The 18595-nt window shown below is 41.8% G+C and overlaps 1 protein-coding gene across 2 annotated transcripts in view; it reads right to left on the bottom strand.

Moving 5' to 3' along the window:
• The window catches only part of LOC124776914 (KICSTOR subunit 2-like), a 72701-nt gene that overhangs the window by 16467 nt on the left and 37639 nt on the right, over positions 1-18595 (bottom strand). For both annotated transcript variants that reach the window (XM_047252125.1, XM_047252126.1), the window contains exon 7: positions 2718-2880. In XM_047252125.1, coding sequence (XP_047108081.1) covers positions 2718-2880 — 163 coding nt within the window. The remainder of the gene's footprint in view (positions 1-2717; positions 2881-18595) is intronic.

Here is an 18595-nt window from a genome sequence, read left to right as displayed (position 1 = left end):
CGCAAGTAAATCCCTCCATCAGATCACTTAAGATGCTCACAGCTATTAGCTGATATCATTCATGCCTCCAGGCTCAACTCCAGCTGTCCCCTCCCCTGCAGCTGATCTATAGGTTGCATCTTCAGCAGCAGTCTTCAGTGCCACAAAGATCATAGACCAGGCTTCAACCCACGACTACAACGAAGACAACAACCATCCTCCAACTGACCGAGATAGACACTAGCCTCGACTAGCCTCTGGTATACTGACTGAACACACACCGACAGAGAACATACAGCTGGACAATAGTGAGGAAAATTTTCATTCTACCAGAAATGGATCTTACTTCCTGTTTCACGTCTCAGCTATGAACTGTTTTTACCAATGTGTGTGTGTTTTTGCGTGTTTACCGATAAAGTGTTTCTTTCACTGCACTTGTGGGTCAGCATTATTATGTGCTGTCCTTGCCACCTTGTCAGAACCATGATACATCTACATCTACATCTATACTCCGCGAGCCACCTTACGGTGTGTGGCGGAGGGTACTTATTGTACCACTATCTGATCCCCCCTTCCCTGTTCCATTCACGAATTGTGCGTGGGAAGAACGACTGCTTGTAAGTCTCCGTATTTGCTCTAATTTCTCGGATCTTTACGTTGTGATCATTACGCGAGATATATGTGGGCGGTAGTAATATGTTGCCCATCTCTTCCCGGAATGTGCTCTCTCGTAATTTCGATAATAAACCTCTCCGTATTGCGTAACGCCTTTCTTGAAGTGTCCGCCACTGGAGCTTGTTCAGCATCTCCGTAACGCTCTCGCGCTGACTAAATGTCCCCATGACGAATCGCGCTGCTTTTCGCTGGATCATGTCTATCTCTTCTATTAATCCAACCTGGTAAGGGTCCCATACTGATGAGCAATACTCAAGAATCGGACGAACAAGCGTTTTGTAAGCTACTTCTTTCGTCGATGAGTCACATTTCCTTAGAATTCTTCCTATGAATCTCAACCTGGCGCCTGCTTTTCCCACTATTTGTTTTATGTGATCATTCCACTTCAGATCGCTCCGGATAGTAACTCCTAAGTATTTTACGGCCGTTACCGCTTCGAATGATTTACCACCTATGGCATAATCGTACTGGAATGGATTTCTGCCCCTATGAACATAATTAATTTTGTGACTGTTGTAGCACTGATCCTGAAGACACTGTGTAAGCAGATCAGCTAAATGGGAAGTTTTCAGTGGCTGATCTGATTCTTGCATGGTGTATCCTAATCTATATCAAAGTGCACTTCCATGCCGTGATCTGGTTCTTGCACATGTACCATGATCTATACCACAGTGCACTTCTGTGCTGGGTGATGATGGTTGAGAGTATGCAAGAACAGAATAGTGTGCAATGGCTATCTGTACTTGCTGTGACCAAGGCATGCATCACGCATTTAAGGTGGACAGGGACATTGAGGAAGAGCAAGTACCATCTTTTTCTATCTTCCTAGAGAATTGGATGTGGCTGTTGATGCTACCAAGATGTTCCAGGAACTTTTCACATCTCTGTATAAGGCAATATCTTTGCATTTCTCCATAAACTGGTTTGTGACTGCTGAAGCCATATTTGGTGACAAGTTTTATATCCTTTTAAATATAAATTTGCTTAAGTTGTTGTTGTTGTTGTTGTTTTTCCCACATCCAGAAGGGCAATTTCATTTGGGATCTGTGGAAGGCACATTAGCATATCTGTTCTTATTTTGTAAATATTTGTTACGTATTCTTGTTTTCTTACGTATTCCACATTGCAGAGGATCTACTCGCTATGGAGCAATTTGAACAAAAAGTACATCTAATCTCTAACGTAACAGGATACCCACTGCAATCCATCAAAATGATCACGAAATTGGGCATTGGAGGGTTAAAAGGGAAGAAGAAGATATAAAATAGTGCCTAAGTAGCTTGACCAATCACTTGCAAAGAAATGGAACACCGAGTCCAAAGAACCTTAGATAGGTACATTCATAAAGAATGCCATCGTATCATCAAAGATGATTATAATGTGACCGACACGAAGTCAAGGGCATTTTATGTTTTGAGGGTGGGGTGGTAGTGGAAGCAACATATGCTACATATGATGATGCTGGGACACCATTAATGTCAAAGCTACAGTTTCAGTATATCCGGAGGCACTGCAGCTGTCAGGAGTATTTGGTAGAAAGCTTGTGACATTTTAAACAGTTAATGTGGCAGGAAGCATGAGAAGATTTTATATGGAAAATTACTATTGAAACATGCTGCATTCTTACTACTGCAGTGGTCTGTTGCTGTTTTAATTTTACAAAGGAATATTTGCTCACAGGAGCCATCTTACTGTGTCAATTTTTGACAAGACAGTGGAAGAAAGGAAAACAAGAAGTAAATGGAGGAGAAGCACCCAAGAGAAGGTAAGATGACAAATAAAGCTGCAATATATAGAAGTGAGACTAAACAAAAAAATAAGTGAATTGAGAGGGAAACAGAGACAGGATAGGATAGGATAGGAAGGACAGTAAGCAATGATACAATCTACGTAAACCGAGGTCAGTATAAGGAAAGTAAGAAAGCCATGCTGCACAGAAAAGTTCTCATTTGCTGTTCTTGATAACAAAGATCTGAATCATTTGCGAGGAAAAATATACACTACGACAAAAATCATGTTCTACTGTATTATAAATAACACATCAGAAAAAGCAATTAACTTACAGCCGGATGACTGAAAATTATTTGGTAGCAGTCAATACCAGTTGGAGGGTCAAGAGGTTTATTTGGGTGATGGTAGCCTGAGCCTTTGAAATCTTCCACACCTGTAGCATCAAACAACAGAGTGACAGCAGCTGCATCATAACGCCTCTGGAAATTATGAATTCTGAAACATTCAATAAAAAATGATTAATGCTTTAACTAAAACAGAAAAATATAACAAAAACTAGGATCTATATATTAAAAAAAAGATGCTGTGACTTACCAAATGAGAAAGTGCTGGTAGATAGACACAATAAAAAACACACAAACACAAATTTCAAGCTTTCGCAACCCACGGTTGCTTCATCAGGAAAGAGGGAAGGAGAGGGAAAGACAGAAGGATGTGGGTTTTAAGGGAGAGGGTAAGGAGTCATTCCAATCCCGGGAGTGGAAAGACTTACCTTAGGGGGGAAAAAGGGACAGATATACACTCGCACACACACACACACACACACACATATATGCATCCGCACATATACAGACACAAGCAGACGCTTGTGTCTGTATATGTGCGGATGGGTATGTGTGTGTGTGTGCCAAGTGTATATCTGTCCCTTTTTCCCCCTACAGTAAGTCTTTCTGCTCCCGGGATTGGAATGACTCCTTACCCTCTCCCTTAAAACCCACATCCTTTCGTCTTTCCTTCTCTTTCCCTCTTTCCTGATGAAGCAACCATGGGTTGCTAAAGCTTGGAATTTGTGTGTGTGTTTTTTATTTTGTGTATCTACCAGCACTTTCTCGTTTGGTAAGTCAGAGCATCTTTTTTTAATATATTTTTCCCCTGTGGAATGTTTCTTTCTATTATATTCATAAACTAGGATCTTTCATAGAAGATATTATTTGGTGGATTCCACACGAAAATGTCTCACAGAGTAGCATGCAGAACTTGCCAAAGATAAATGACACCTCAGAAGTTCAAGGAGTGACCTAGTGACCTACAATAACAAGCTTTGCAGTTTTCAGAGAGAAAACTGTCTATGTGAATATCGACTTCAGTTGTAAGTGAAGGGCATCAATCTCAGTTCTGTCATCTCAGTGAGATTCACGTGCCAATTTAAATTCAAAATTCTGCTGGCTGTCGCAACTAAGGAACCTTAAGATAAGAGTACAGAAGGTCATGAATAGCTTGTAGCGCCTGGAAAAAAAGTGAAGACAGACAGGTCATGTCTATCACAATTTTATAGCATACTCATTTGGTCCTGACTTGATTATGGCTGTATCATCTCTGAAGTGACTTAACTTTCCTTATTTGAAAATAATGAATGCATTACACCACAAAGCCATTGTATTTGCATTGGAGTGTTTATAGGATGAGCCCTTGCTTAGTGTCAGCACAGAAATTAGTGAGACATTTCTAAAATTTTGATGATGGGGCCTCACCATTCACAATGATCTGGATATCAAGCCATTCACAATTTCTCTTGCATTTAGAATTACTTCTCACTTACCAGTTGTGGACAAAGCAAACATTATCACCCGCAAACTGCAAAATAATTAAGAATCCAAGCAAAGCAGCTCACTGTGAATGACAACATAGTACATATAACTGTCCCCTCCTAGGGGTGGAGGAAGTTGTTACCTCAATGAGTACACAGAACGGAACTTAATTGGCTGTTGTGTTGTTTTGCCTGGGAATTTTATGAACCTGCCCCTATAATGCATTTGTGGGAAGAAAAAGATTCTTTCGTTGCTTTAAACAACTTTCTCCGGTACGCGGATTCGTCATATAGTTTGAGGAGCACTCAGAAAATCAGAACTAAAGTGGTAGTTTGATGTAAGTCACATGTCTACTCGAGGTCACTGCTATCTCCCGATATGTCATTACTGAGCTGAACAGGCATGAATAGATGGGAAATAGAGTGACAGGACTGGCAAGAGTATCAACTGCAGTTGGTTTCTCTAATCACTAAACCATGGAATGCCTTCTACAGTGACTTATTCAAAATAAAGTTTACAAGGTAATATCCATACAAGACACTCGCCATTAATCCACAGCCATGCAGGATTAGCAGAGCTGTCTAATAGCCGCAGTCAAGGACTGTGCGGCTGGTCCTGGCGGAGGTTCGAGTCCTCCCTCAGGCATGTGTGTGTGTGTGTGTGTTTTTGTCCTTAGGATAATTTAGGTTAAGTAGTGTTAGGGACTGATAACCTTAGCAGTGAAGTCCCATAAGATTTCACACACATTTGAACATTAACCCACAGCTAACTCCTACTACATCACGAACGCCACAAGCACCTGACTGATAACATACCCTAGTGTGTATCTGCATGCAAAAAGCTGAGTATGGCTACCATTAACTCAGTATGAGGTGCCACAGTAAGTAAATCTGATTACAAACATGGATTTTCCAGTTTTTTTGTGACATTAAATCAGTACAAAGGAAACATGTACACTATTTCAGAATAAGATTCTCACTCTGCAACAGAGTGTGTGCCGATATGAAACTTCCTGGCAGATTAAAACTGTGTGCTTGACTAAGACACAAAATCGGGGACTTTGCCTTTCATGGGCAAGTGTGCTCTATCAACTGAACTACCCAAGCACGAGTCACAACTCATCATCACAGCTTTACTTCTGCCAGTACCTCATCTCCTACTTCCAAACTTCACACAAGTTCTCCTGCAAAACTTCCACAACTAGCACCCCTGAAAGAAATGTTATGGTGATATGGCTTAGCCACAGCCTGGGGGATGTTTCTGTAGTGAGATTTCCACTCTGCAGGAAAGTAGGAGACAAGATACTGGCAGAAGTAAAGCTGTGAGGAAGGGTTGTGAGTCACTGCTTGGTTACCTCAGTTGGTTGAACTCTTGCCTACGAAAGGCAAAGGTTCTGAGTTCGAGTCTCAGTCTGGCACACAGTTTGCCAGGAAGTTTCATGTCTATTGTTCACTACACCTGTTTTAAAATATTACACACTCATTTTCAGATATATTAAAAACAAGAGTTGATAATGAAAAAATCAAACAGTGGAAAATCCAGGATGGACTAATGACAATATTATGAAAAGAATAGTTTGCTACTCACCATACAGAGAAGACACTGAGTCACAGACATGCAGAAGAAAAAAGACTGCTATATATTTAAGCACTAGACAAGAATGTCCTTCTAAAGCAGAAAACACACACACCTTAAATTCACACAAACACAACTCAAACACACAAGACCATTATCTCTCGCCACAGAGACCAGATGCAGCCTCAGCGGCCAGAGGCAGTATTCATGTGTGTGTAAATTGTGACTGTGTGTATGTTTTCTACTTCAGAAGAAGGAAGCTTAAATGTACAGCAATCTTTTTGTTGTGCCTGTCTGCGACTGACTGTCTATATGATGGGTAGCAATCCATCCTTTACATAATACTATAGTTGACAGGAACTGTCTTATGAAGTAATTAGAGTGAGGCAGAACAAAAAGTATGAGAAAATCTTGAAGAAGTTGAGAAAAAAGAAGATTGCTCCAAATCAATAAAATGAAGTGGGGAAAAAGGAGTAAGATGACACTGCAAAGACATTTGTGATGGTGCCAAAGATGATAAAGGTGGGGATGTGACACAAATGAAGAAGGAAATGGGCAATGCCTCGTTTTAGAGAAGAAAAGATAAATGGGGGGATGCATCATGAAAACACTACAGTACAATCTATATTATAGTTATTGTCAGTAACAACCTAACAAATTAGCACCAATTACTACTATGCAGGCACATTCCACTGGTTATATGCAGAACCCAGCATTCTTAAAAAGCATATAAGCTTTTCATGCAGATAAGGCAGGGCAACAACGATGTTCACACTTTAATTTCATAGTGTGCTGCTAAAAAAAAAAAAAAAAAAATAAAAAAAAAAAAAAAAAAAAAATAATAATAATAATAATAATAATAATACTGATACAGTATCTGAATACTGTAATCACAGGAAGCATAATGTATACTGCTTCTGTTATGCAATGAATCTATTTTCAAATTGCTGCTTGTGAAGTTCATCCAATTTATATATTAGGCTATACGTATCACTATTCAATACATAAAAGAAGCATTAACACTATTCATTACATAAAAGAAGCATTAACACTATTCATTACATAAAAGAAGCATTAACAAAGTCATTTTTCAGAGAGCTAACATACAAAGAAACGCGCAGAATGACTCTCTCAGCAAATGGATACAGTTACATCAGCTAATTTCAGGATGCTTCCTCTGAAACATTTCATCCCTACAAATGATCAATGCAAAGAAAATTTACATCATTAAGTTACTGGTCTGATGTGTTCAACAGAAACATGTGGGCATGACAACCAACATGCTTTATGTCTGCATGAATTGCCACCGACAAACTGTGGCGAAGAGACAGTTGGGCCACCCAACTGCTGAACATGCTGCTCAACAAAATGTGCTTCACTTCAATGACTGCTTCACACTAATAGGGGAATTGGGGGGGAGGGGGGTAGAAGTATGAAGCAAGGTGGGTCACCGGATTATGGTCATTCACCTCCCTCCTTCATAGGTCTGCAAGCTGAAGAGCAAGCAGGTGATTCTATATTCTCTCTACCCCACATCATCACAAAAAGCAACTACAGGATGTTTCACAAAATTATACTCATCCTTCCACAGCTCAACTTACATATCACTGGCATTGCAGCAAGCAGAAAAGCCCATGGAGTGTTCATTTTTCACAAAGTGTGTTAACACTACATGGAATACAGATACGAATTACTAATAATACTAACACTAGAAATACATAAGGGCAGAATCTACGTGTAAGCTGTAGCGTTCTTCTGGGAAAGCTAACATCCCCCACAATAAGTGTTGCTCGCTTTTCAACTTACAGAGAGACTATAACTCCACAACATTTCCTGTCCAGTTTTCACGTTTGAGTAGAGAAAATAAATTCACTGAGCTTGTATTTACATAGTGCAGTTATTTTCACTTTATTATGTGCATATTTATTTGTAGTTGTTAAGCGAACTATTACGTACAGAAGTTCCACACTGGAGCTGTCAAATGGCAAAATGTATCCAACTAAGACAATTTCGCTGTCTTCATTATCAAGTAGTACAAGTACTACAATACTACGAGTTTATATGCCAACTAGCTCTGCAGATGATGAAGAAATTGATGAAGTGTATGATGAGATAAAAGAAATTATTCGGGTAGTGAAGGGAGACGAAAATTTAATTGTCATGGGTGACTGGAATTCGAGAGTAGGAAAAGGGAGAGAAGGAAACATAGTAGGTGAATATGGATTGGGGGGAAGAAATGAAATAGGAAGCCGTCTGGTAGAATTTTGCACAGAGCATAACTTAATCATAGCTAACACTTGGTTTAAGAATCATGAAAGAAGGTTGTATACATGGAAGAACCCTGGAGATACTAGAAGGTATCAGATAGATTATACAATGGTAAGACAGAGCTTTAGGAACCACATATTAAATTGTAAGACATTTCCAGGGGCAGATGTGGACTCTGACCACAATCTATTGGTTATGAACTGTAGATTAAAATTGAAGAAACTACAAAAAGGTGGGAATTTAAGGAGATGGGACCTGAATAAACTGACTAAACCAGAGGTTGTACAGAGTTTCAGGGAGAGCATAAGGGAACAATTGACAGGAATGGGGGAAAGAAATACAGTAGAAGAAGAATGGGTAGCTCTGAAGGATGAAGTAGTGAAGGTAGCAGAGGATCAAGTAGGTTAAAAGACGGGGGCTAGTAGAAATCCTTGAGTAACAGAAGCAATATTGAATTTAATTGATGAAAGGAGAAAATAAAAAAATGCAGTAAATGAAGCAGGCAAAAAGGAATACAAACATCTCAAAAATGAGATCAATAGGAAGTGCAAAATGGCTAAGCAGGGATGGCTAGAGGACAAATGTAAGGCTGTAGAGGCTTATCTTACTAGGGGCAAGGTAGATACTGCCTCAGATGGAAACCCAGTTCTAAGCAAAGAAGGGAAAGCAGAAAGGTGGAGGGAGTATATAGAGGGTCTGTACAAGGGTGATGTACTTGAGGACAATATTATGGAAATGGAAGAGGATGTAGATGAAGATGAAATGGGAGATACGATACTGCGTGAAGAGTTTGACAGAGCACTGAAAGACCTGAGTCCCCGTTTTCAAGAAGGGACGTCGAGCAGATGTGCAGAACTATAGACCTATATCTCTAACGTCGATCAGTTGTAGAATTTTGGAACACGTATTGTGTTCGAGTATAATGACTTTTCTGGAGACTAGAAATCTACTCTGTAGGAATCAGCATGGGTTTCGAAAAAGACGGTCATGTGAAACCCAGCTCGCGCTATTCATCCACGAGACTCAGAGGGCCATAGACACGGGTTCACAGGTAGATGCCGTGTTTCTTGACTTCCGCAAGGCGTTCGATACAGTTCCCCACAGTCGTTTAATGAACAAAGTAAGAGCATGTGGACTATCAGACCAATTGTGTGATTGGATTGAGGAGTTCCTAGATAACAGGACGCAGCATGTCATTCTCAATGGAGAGAAGTCTTCCGAAGTAAGAGTGATTTCAGGTGTGCCGCAGGGGAGTGTCATAGGACCGTTGCTATTCACAATATACATAAATGACCTTGTGGATGACATCGGAAGTTCACTGAGGCTTTTTGCAGATGATGCTGTGGTGTATCGAGAGGTTGTAACAATGGAAAATTGTACTGAAATGCAGGAGGATCTGTAGTGAATTGACGCATGGTGCAGGGAATGGCAATTGAATCTCAATGTAGACAAGTGTAATGTGCTGCGAATACACAGAAAGATAGATCCTTTATCATTTAGCTACAAAATAGCAGGTCAGCAACTGGAAGCAGTTAATACCATAAATTATCTGGGAGTACGCATTAGGAGTGATTTAAAATGGAATGATCATATAATGTTGATCGTCGGTAAAGCAGATGCCAGACTGAGATTCATTGGAAGAATCCTAAGGAAATTCAATCCGAAAACAAAGGAAGTAGGTTACAGTACGCTTGTTCGCCCACTGCTTTAATACTGCTCAGCAGTGTGGGATCCGTACCAGATAGGGTTGATAGAAGATATAGAGAAGATCCAACGGAGAGCAGCGCGCTTCGTTACAGGATCATTTAGTAATCGCGAAAGCATTACGGAGATGATAGATAAACTCCAGTGGAAGATTCCAGAATGAGATTTTCACTCTGCAGCGGAGTGTGCGCTGATATGAAACTTCCTGGCAGATTAAAACTGTGTGCCCGACCGAGACTCGAACTCGGGACCTTTGCCTTTCGCGGGCAAGTGCTCTACCATCTGAGCTACCGAAGCACGACTCACGCCCGGTACTCACAGCTTTACTTCTGCCAGTATCTCGTCTCCTACCTTCCAAACTTTACAGAAGCTCTCCTGCGAACCTTGCAGAACTAGCACTCCTGAAAGAAAGGATATAGCGGAGACATAGCTTAGCCACAGCCTGGGGGATGTTTCCAGAATGAGATTTTCACTCTGCAGCGGAGTGTGCGCTGATATGAAACTTCCTGGCAGATTAAAACTGTGTGCCCGACCGAGACTCGAACTCGGGACCTTTGCCTTTCGCGGGCAAGTGCTCTACCATCTGAGCTACCGAAGCACGACTCACGCCCGGTACTCACAGCTTTACTTCTGCCAGTATCTCGTCTCCTACCTTCCAAACTTTACAGAAGCTCTCCTGCGAACCTTGCAGAACTAGCACTCCTGAAAGAAAGGATATAGCGGAGACATGGCTTAGCCACAGCCTGGGGGATGTTTCCAGAATGAGATTTTCACTCTGCATCGGAGTGTGCGCTGATATGAAACTTCCTGGCAGATTAAAACTGTGTGCCCGACCGAGACTCGAACTCGGGACCTTTGCCTTTCGCGGGCAAGTGCTCTACCATCTGAGCTACCGAAGCACGACTCACGCCCGGTACTCACAGCTTTACTTCTGCCAGTATCTCGTCTCCTACCTTCCAAACTTTACAGAAGCTCTCCTGCGAACCTTGCAGAACTAGCACTCCTGAAAGAAAGGATATAGCGGAGACATGGCTTAGCCACAGCCTGGGGGATGTTTCCAGAATGAGATTTTCACTCTGCAGCGGAGTGTGCGCTGATATGAAACTTCCTGGCAGATTAAAACTGTGTGCCCGACCGAGACTCGAACTCGGGACCTTTGCCTTTCGCGGGCAAGTGCTCTACCATCTGAGCTACCGAAGCACGACTCACGCCCGGTACTCACAGCTTTACTACTGCCAGTATCTCGTCTCCTACCTTCCAAACTGTACAGAAGCTCTCCTGCGAACCTTGCAGAACTAGCACTCCTGAAAGAAAGGATATAGCGGAGACATGGCTTAGCCACAGCCTGGGGGATGTTTCCAGAATGAGATTTTCACTCTGCAGCGGAGTGTGCGCTGATATGAAACTTCCTGGCAGATTAAAACTGTGTGCCCGACCGAGACTCGAACTCGGGACCTTTGCCTTTCGTGGGCAAGTGCTCTACCATCTGAGCTGCCGAAGCACGACTCACGCCCGGTACTCACAGCTTTACTTCTGCCAGTATCTCGTCTCCTACCTTCCAAACTTTACAGAAGCTCTCCTGCGAACCTTGCAGAACTAGCACTCCTGAAAGAAAGGATATAGCGGAGATACTGGCAGAAGTAAAGCTGTGAGTACCGGGCGTGAGTCGTGCTTCGGTAGCTCAGATGGTAGAGCACTTGCCCGCGAAAGGCAAAGGTCCCGAGTTCGAGTCTCGGTCGGGCACACAGTTTTAATCTGCCAGGAAGTTTCATATCAGCGCACACTCCGCTGCAGAGTGAAAATCTCATTCTGGAAACATCCCCCAGGCTGTGGCTAAGCCATGTCTCCGCTATATCCTTTCTTTCAGGAGTGCTAGTTCTGCAAGGTTCGCAGGAGAGCTTCTGTACAGTTTGGAAGGTAGGAGACGAGATACTGGCAGAAGTAAAGCTGTGAGTACCGGGCGTGAGTCGTGCTTCGGTAGCTCAGATGGTAGAGCACTTGCCCGCGAAAGGCAAAGGTCCCGAGTTCGAGTCTCGGTCGGGCACACAGTTTTAATCTGCCAGGAAGTTTCATATCAGCGCACACTCCGCTGCAGAGTGAAAATCTCATTCTGGAAACATCCCCCAGGCTGTGGCTAAGCCATGTCTCCGCTATATCCTTTCTTTCAGGAGTGCTAGTTCTGCAAGGTTCGCAGGAGAGCTTCTGTAAAGTTTGGAAGGTAGGAGACGAGATACTGGCAGAAGTAAAGCTGTGAGTACCGGGCGTGAGTCGTGCTTCGGTAGCTCAGATGGTAGAGCACTTGCCCGCGAAAGGCAAAGGTCCCGAGTTCGAGTCTCGGTCGGGCACACAGTTTTAATCTGCCAGGAAGTTTCATATCAGCGCACACTCCGCTGCAGAGTGAAAATCTCATTCTGGAAACATCCCCCAGGCTGTGGCTAAGCCATGTCTCCGCTATATCCTTTCTTTCAGGAGTGCTAGTTCTGCAAGGTTCGCAGGAGAGCTTCTGTAAAGTTTGGAAGGTAGGAGACGAGATACTGGCAGAAGTAAAGCTGTGAGTACCGGGCGTGAGTCGTGCTTCGGTAGCTCAGATGGTAGAGCACTTACCCGCGAAAGGCAAAGGTCCCGAGTTCGAGTCTCGGTCGGGCACACAGTTTTAATCTGCCAGGAAGTTTCATATCAGCGCACACTCCGCTGCAGAGTGAAAATCTCATTCTGGAAACATCCCCCAGGCTGTGGCTAAGCCATGTCTCCGCTATATCCTTTCTTTCAGGAGTGCTAGTTCTGCAAGGTTCGCAGGAGAGCTTCTGTAAAGTTTGGAAGGTAGGAGACGAGATACTGGCAGAAGTAAAGCTGTGAGTACCGGGCGTGAGTCGTGCTTCGGTAGCTCAGATGGTAGAGCACTTGCCCGCGAAAGGCAAAGGTCCCGAGTTCGAGTCTCGGTCGGGCACACAGTTTTAATCTGCCAGGAAGTTTCCAGTGGAAGACTCTGCAGGAGAGACGCTCAGTAGCTCGGTACTGGCTTTTGTCAAAGTTTCGAGAACATACCTTCACCGAAGAGTCAAGCAGTATATTGCTCCCTCCTACGTATATCTCGCGAAGAGACCATGAGGATAAAATCAGAGAGATTAGAGCCCACACAGAGGCATACCGACAATCCTTCTTTCCACGAACAATACGAGGCTGGAATAGAAGGGAGAACCGATAGAGGTACTCAAGGTACCCTCCGCCACACACCGTCAGGTGGCTTGCGGAGTATGGATGTGGATGTAGATGTAGATGTAGATGTAGAAACAAGGCCCCAGGAGTAGACAACATTCCACTGGAACCACTGACGGTCTTGGGAGAACCAGTCCTCACAAAACTCTACCATCTGGTGAGCAAAATGTATGAGACAGGCGAAATACCCTCAGACTTCAAGAAGAATATAATAATTCCAATCCCAAAGAAAGCAGGTGTTGACAGGTGTGAAAATTACCGAACTATCAGCTTAATAAGCCGCGGCTGCGAAATACTAACGTGAATTCTTTACAGACGAATGGAAAAACTGGTAGAAGCTGACCTTGGGGAAGATCCGTTTGGATTCCGTAGAATTGTTGGAACATGTGAGGCAATACTGACCCTACGACTTATCTTAGAAAATAGATTAAGGAAAGGCAAACCTACGTTTCTAGCATTTGTAAACTTAGAGAAAGCTTTTGACAATGTTGACTGGAATGCTCTCTTTCAAATTCTGAAGGTGGCAGGGGTAAAATACATGGAGCGAAAGGCTATTTCCAATTTGTACAGAAACCAGATGGCAGTTATAAGAGTCGAGGGGCATGAAACGGAAGCAGCGGTTGGAAAGGGAGTGAGACAGGGCTGTAGTCTCTCCCTGATGTTATTCAATCTGTATATTGAGCAAGCAGTAAAGGAAACAAAAGAAAAATTCGGAGTAGGTATTAAAATCCATGGAGAAGAAATAAAAAACTTGAGGTTCGCCGATGACATTGTAATTCTGTCGGAGACAGCAAAGGACTTGGAAGAACAGTTGAACAGAATGGACAGTGTCTTGAAAGGAGGACATAAGATGAACACCAAGAAAAGCAAAACAAGGATAATGGAATGTAGTCGAATTAAGTCGGGTGATGCTGAGGGAATTCGATTAGAAACTGAGAAGGTTAAAGTAGTAAATGAGTTTTGCTATTTGGGGAGCAAAATAACTAATGATGGTCAAAATAGAGAGGATATAAAATGTAGACTGGCAATGTCAAGGAAAGCGTTTCTGAAGAAGAGAAATTTGTTAACATCGAGTATAGATTTAAGTGTCAGGAAGTCGTTTCTGTAAGTATTTGTATGGAGTGTAGAAATGAATGGAAGTGAAACACGAACAATAAATAGTTTGGACAAGAAGAGAATAGAAGCTTTCAAAATGTGGTGCTACAGAAGTATGCTGAAGATTAGATGGGTAGATCACATAACTAATGAGGAGGTATTGAACAGAACTGGGGAGAAGAGGAGTTTGTGGCACAACTTGACAAGAAGAAGGGACCAGTTGGTAAGACATGTTCTGAGGCATCAAGGGATCACAAAATTAGCATTGGAGGGCAGCGTGGAGCGTAAAAATCGTAGAGGGAGACCAAGAGATGAATACACTAAGCAGATTCAGAAGGATTGTATGTTGCAGTAAGTACTGGGAGATGAAGAACCTTGCACAGGATAGAGTAGCATGGAGAGCTGCATCAAACCAGTCTAAGGACTGAAGACCCCAACCACGACAACAACAACAACAACTATCAATGTCTGGAACCCTTTTCACGGCATGTATAAAATACATCACCCCAGCCTCAGGTCACCTAATATCTGAGGAGGCCCGTAGTCTTAAACTGGCTGCCTCTGTAACAGAAGTAGGTTATTTACTGAAATGGAACTTCTTCAGATATTTCAACATACGTCAAGCTATGCATTGCAGCAGATTACTACTTGCGAGACGTACTGTGGAGGTATTGTAAGTGGCCCCACTCAGTGCAGTCCACTTTACAAATGCAATAATAGATTATTTTCTTGTGTTAAAAATATGGTTCTGACTGTTGTTATTCCATTTATTATAGCATCCAAATGGCATTTACAGTCAATATTCTCACAAAATATCTGTTATTTTTATGTAATTAAAGCTTACAAATCATTAAATATCAAGCTTTGGTCACATGATTGAAAACACTCCGTTATTGGCTGATGCTCTGGTGATGTCAAAGACTAGGAGTAAGACGAAGTCATACAAACATTATAGGATTGTTAGCCGAAGTTACAAGGTATTTACTACTTTTTCTGCAAACAGTTTAGCTATTTTGTGATGGAAAACACAATTACAATTTTTAAGTAATAACATAAAGGAATTCTGTGAATGCGGAGCGTGGAAACCTTGCAAAAATTGATGTGTTCATGCTCCACCCATTTAAAGTGGCAACATGTACTATGACAGACATTCTTTTCCCTGTTCCCTTCAACATCATTAAACTCGCTAGAAACCATGGAATTGTAGAACTTTTGCAAATGGGTCACTATATTATAACTATATTGTCAACTATCAGTCATGAGCTATGACCCAAAGTACAATAAAATTATTCTTGGCAAATCTCAGTTCTGATTTTTTACATAGAAGACACTCAGCAGAAATACTGGCCTGACAAGGCATTCAGTGGTGCAATGGGTGACACATCTAATGACCGATAATGAGGTCAAATGTTTGAATCCTGGAAGGGTCATACATTTTTAAAAGTTTTACATCAAACACGAAAATGGAGTTAGCAAGGACAGTCTGTAGTAGCTGTTTCGATGGCAAGTTGTATTATATATAACTTCACGTTAATCTTAGTCTGGGAAATGGACAACAGAGGATAAATGCAATTACTTTCCAAACAAACAACTCACTTTTTTGGAAAGCATTACTAGTAGTGAAGATATCATCATACGCCCACAATACAATGAGATGTATAATGATGAGGTTTTTTACACAAAGAGATATAAAGCAAGCACAGCATGCAGATAACACAAACATAAGGTCTCTGATGATTGTGAGTGTAAACTAACACCAGTGTTTGGAGCACGATAAAATATTCTTTCAGGTTGGATTCAAAACAGTGATTTATGGACACCATCTTGTAAAATTCGATGGTTTACCACTCAAACAACTGAGCTACTGAGTAATTTATGTGAACCTGGGTAAAACAACAATTTTCACTAACAGTTTAATTTCATTAAATGACACTATCCTTTCTTGTAACAGTGGGAAAGCATATCTGGAGGTAAAGTAATGTTAACTTCAAAGTGCAACACATTTTTAATGAAGTTAGTGAAGTTGTGCATCGATGTGGTAGCAATTTGACAGTACAAAACGGCAACATTTTACACATCTTCTCATCCTCTGAAACATTCAAGAACACTTTTTCAGGAGTTTTATGGATATATTTGTGTAGCATTGTACTACACACCATTCGTAACCAATTTTTTGAAACATAAATTCCAAAACAAGACATTACTGTAAATTACCTTTATGACAGTAAGAGCAGCGAACTAGCCACTGATGCCACCGGCATCACGTGATCTAAAAGGAGCATTTAACGGTCATTCAAATTCCATTTTTATAAAAGAATATGGAAATTCAAGAGGAAAACAGACCATGTTAGGAGCATAAAATGACATAATTAACCATTTAAGACAATCTCCAGAAAACAGTCAAATACTCTGTTCTTGAATTGTGGAGATTTGTGCAGTCTAGTGGTAAAACAATAGAGAGAAGAGTAGTAACTTTCTGGTCACTCATTAATTTATCATTAAGTGACTACAACACAGATACTTGGCTTTGCAATACATTGTCAACGACAGACGGTAGCAAGGTGCCACATTTACCATTAACCCAGTCTCTTTCCCAACAACACTACACAGGTCACTGACAACATTACACTTACAAATTAAGCACTTCTCTGTTATTGTTTATAGGAAGATATTTTACATAAAAGCTCACTTAAAAACTGCAAATAGCTACACATTAATGAACTGAAAATAGCTCCACTATATAAACACAAGCTCAGTGAAGCAGTTCACCTTCTTACATAAGAAAGCTGTACAGGTCCAGTCTGTCTGTAAAGTGACAAGCGAGTAGGGTTCGTGGTGGGGAAGTTGCCTTTACCGGGAGAACGCTGCAGGATGACTAAGAATCAGTCTTCCCTCTAGCAGTATGGGACAGTCTGCATAAATTTATGTAGATTCTATCCGTATGCTCTCCTTGCTTTAGTATTATAACTCTGTATATATCTGTACTCAATATTGGGTTAACACACTATGTAAAAAATAAACACCACCTCCTGTATCCAGAATGAGATTTTCACTCTGCAGCAGAGTGTGCGCTGATATGAAACTTCCTGGCAGATTAAAACTGTGTGTCCGACCGAGACTCGAACTCGGGACCTCCGCAATATCCTTTCTTTCACGAGTGCTAGTTCTGCATGGTTCGCAGGAGAGCTTCTGTAAGGTTTGGAAGGTAGGAGACAAGATACTGGCAGAAGTAAAACTGTGAGTACCGGGCGTGAGTCGTGCTTGGGTAGCTCAGTTGGCAGAGCACCTGCCCGCGAAAGGCAAAAGTCCCGAGTTCGAGTCTCGGTCGGGCACACAGTTTTAATCTGCCAGGAAGTTTCACCACCTCCTGTAGTCTCTGTACACACTATTGTCAGTAATTCACAAAGTGAGTTGCAGAAGGGTGAAACACCCTGTAATGGCTTTTATGATACAGTGGGCTAGAGAGAGTGGGGAATTGACAGCTTGCTCTCCAGTTTGCAGACTTACAAAGGAAGGAAGTGTGAAACACAATCTTTCCTCACATATCTGCTCTCCTCCCCAAAGAGCCCCCCAACCTGTCGTCACATCCTTAGAAAACAGTTTATCCTTAATACCATTCTCCTGCACTTAGATGTATTATATATTTAATATCTGTTCGGTTACACTTCACTGAATGACAAACATTAATTTTATACCAACAAAAGTTACTTTTAATACTCTGTGATTTTTCAATCCCTTGCAATGCGGACACTATTAGTCCTAGAGAATAAAGAATAATGCAGTTTTAATTTTGTATGGGGAAATATTTTCACTAGAAGCCACGGTCTTCGAGATATTCGAGAAAAAAAGAAAAAAAAGTGACCTTTAAGTAGCCACCGCCGCCATAACCCCCACACACACACACACTCTGCTGGTTCGGATTTTTAGTGTGCTGTTCATGACTCTCCCCCCTACCACTGTACATAAATTGGTGACTACACGATTTTTCCCCCAGTCAATCCATTTTGGTGAAACTTCCTGGTAGATTAAAACTGTGTGCCGGATCGAGGCTCAAACTCGAGACCCTTGCCTTTTGCGGACAAGTGGTGTACAAGCACTTGCCTGCGAAAGGCATAGGTCCCGAGTACGAGTCTCGGTCCAGCACACAGTTTTAATCTGCTAGGAAGTTTCATATGGTGCACACTCCACTGCAGAGTGAAAATCTCATTCTGTGAACCCATTTTGGTGTTTATTGACTGGACTATAGTGGACTCCACAAGATAAGAAAAGACTCAAATGACAAACTAATGGAAGGTGGGCAGATGAGACTGAAATTTGCAGGTGCATCATGGATGCAGGTAGCTAAAGCCTGTAATACAAGATGAAGTCTTGATACAGCCTTTATCCAGCGATGGATGTCAAATGGGAGATGATGATCACAGAGTGTAGTGTGAGAATTTAAATTTCTGAGCTCTACAAACAGCTCTTTCCATAAACTAGATTTGTATTTTTCTTGCCTGAGAATTTACTCTACTTCTGTCCAAACTAAATCCATCTGTCGTATT

The sequence above is a fragment of the Schistocerca piceifrons genome, chromosome 2 (assembly GCF_021461385.2).
Source record: "Schistocerca piceifrons isolate TAMUIC-IGC-003096 chromosome 2, iqSchPice1.1, whole genome shotgun sequence".
NCBI classification, from domain to species: Eukaryota; Metazoa; Arthropoda; class Insecta; order Orthoptera; family Acrididae; genus Schistocerca; species Schistocerca piceifrons.
Note: the sequence above shows the minus strand (reverse complement) of the source record. Positions and strands in the feature narration are given on the sequence as shown.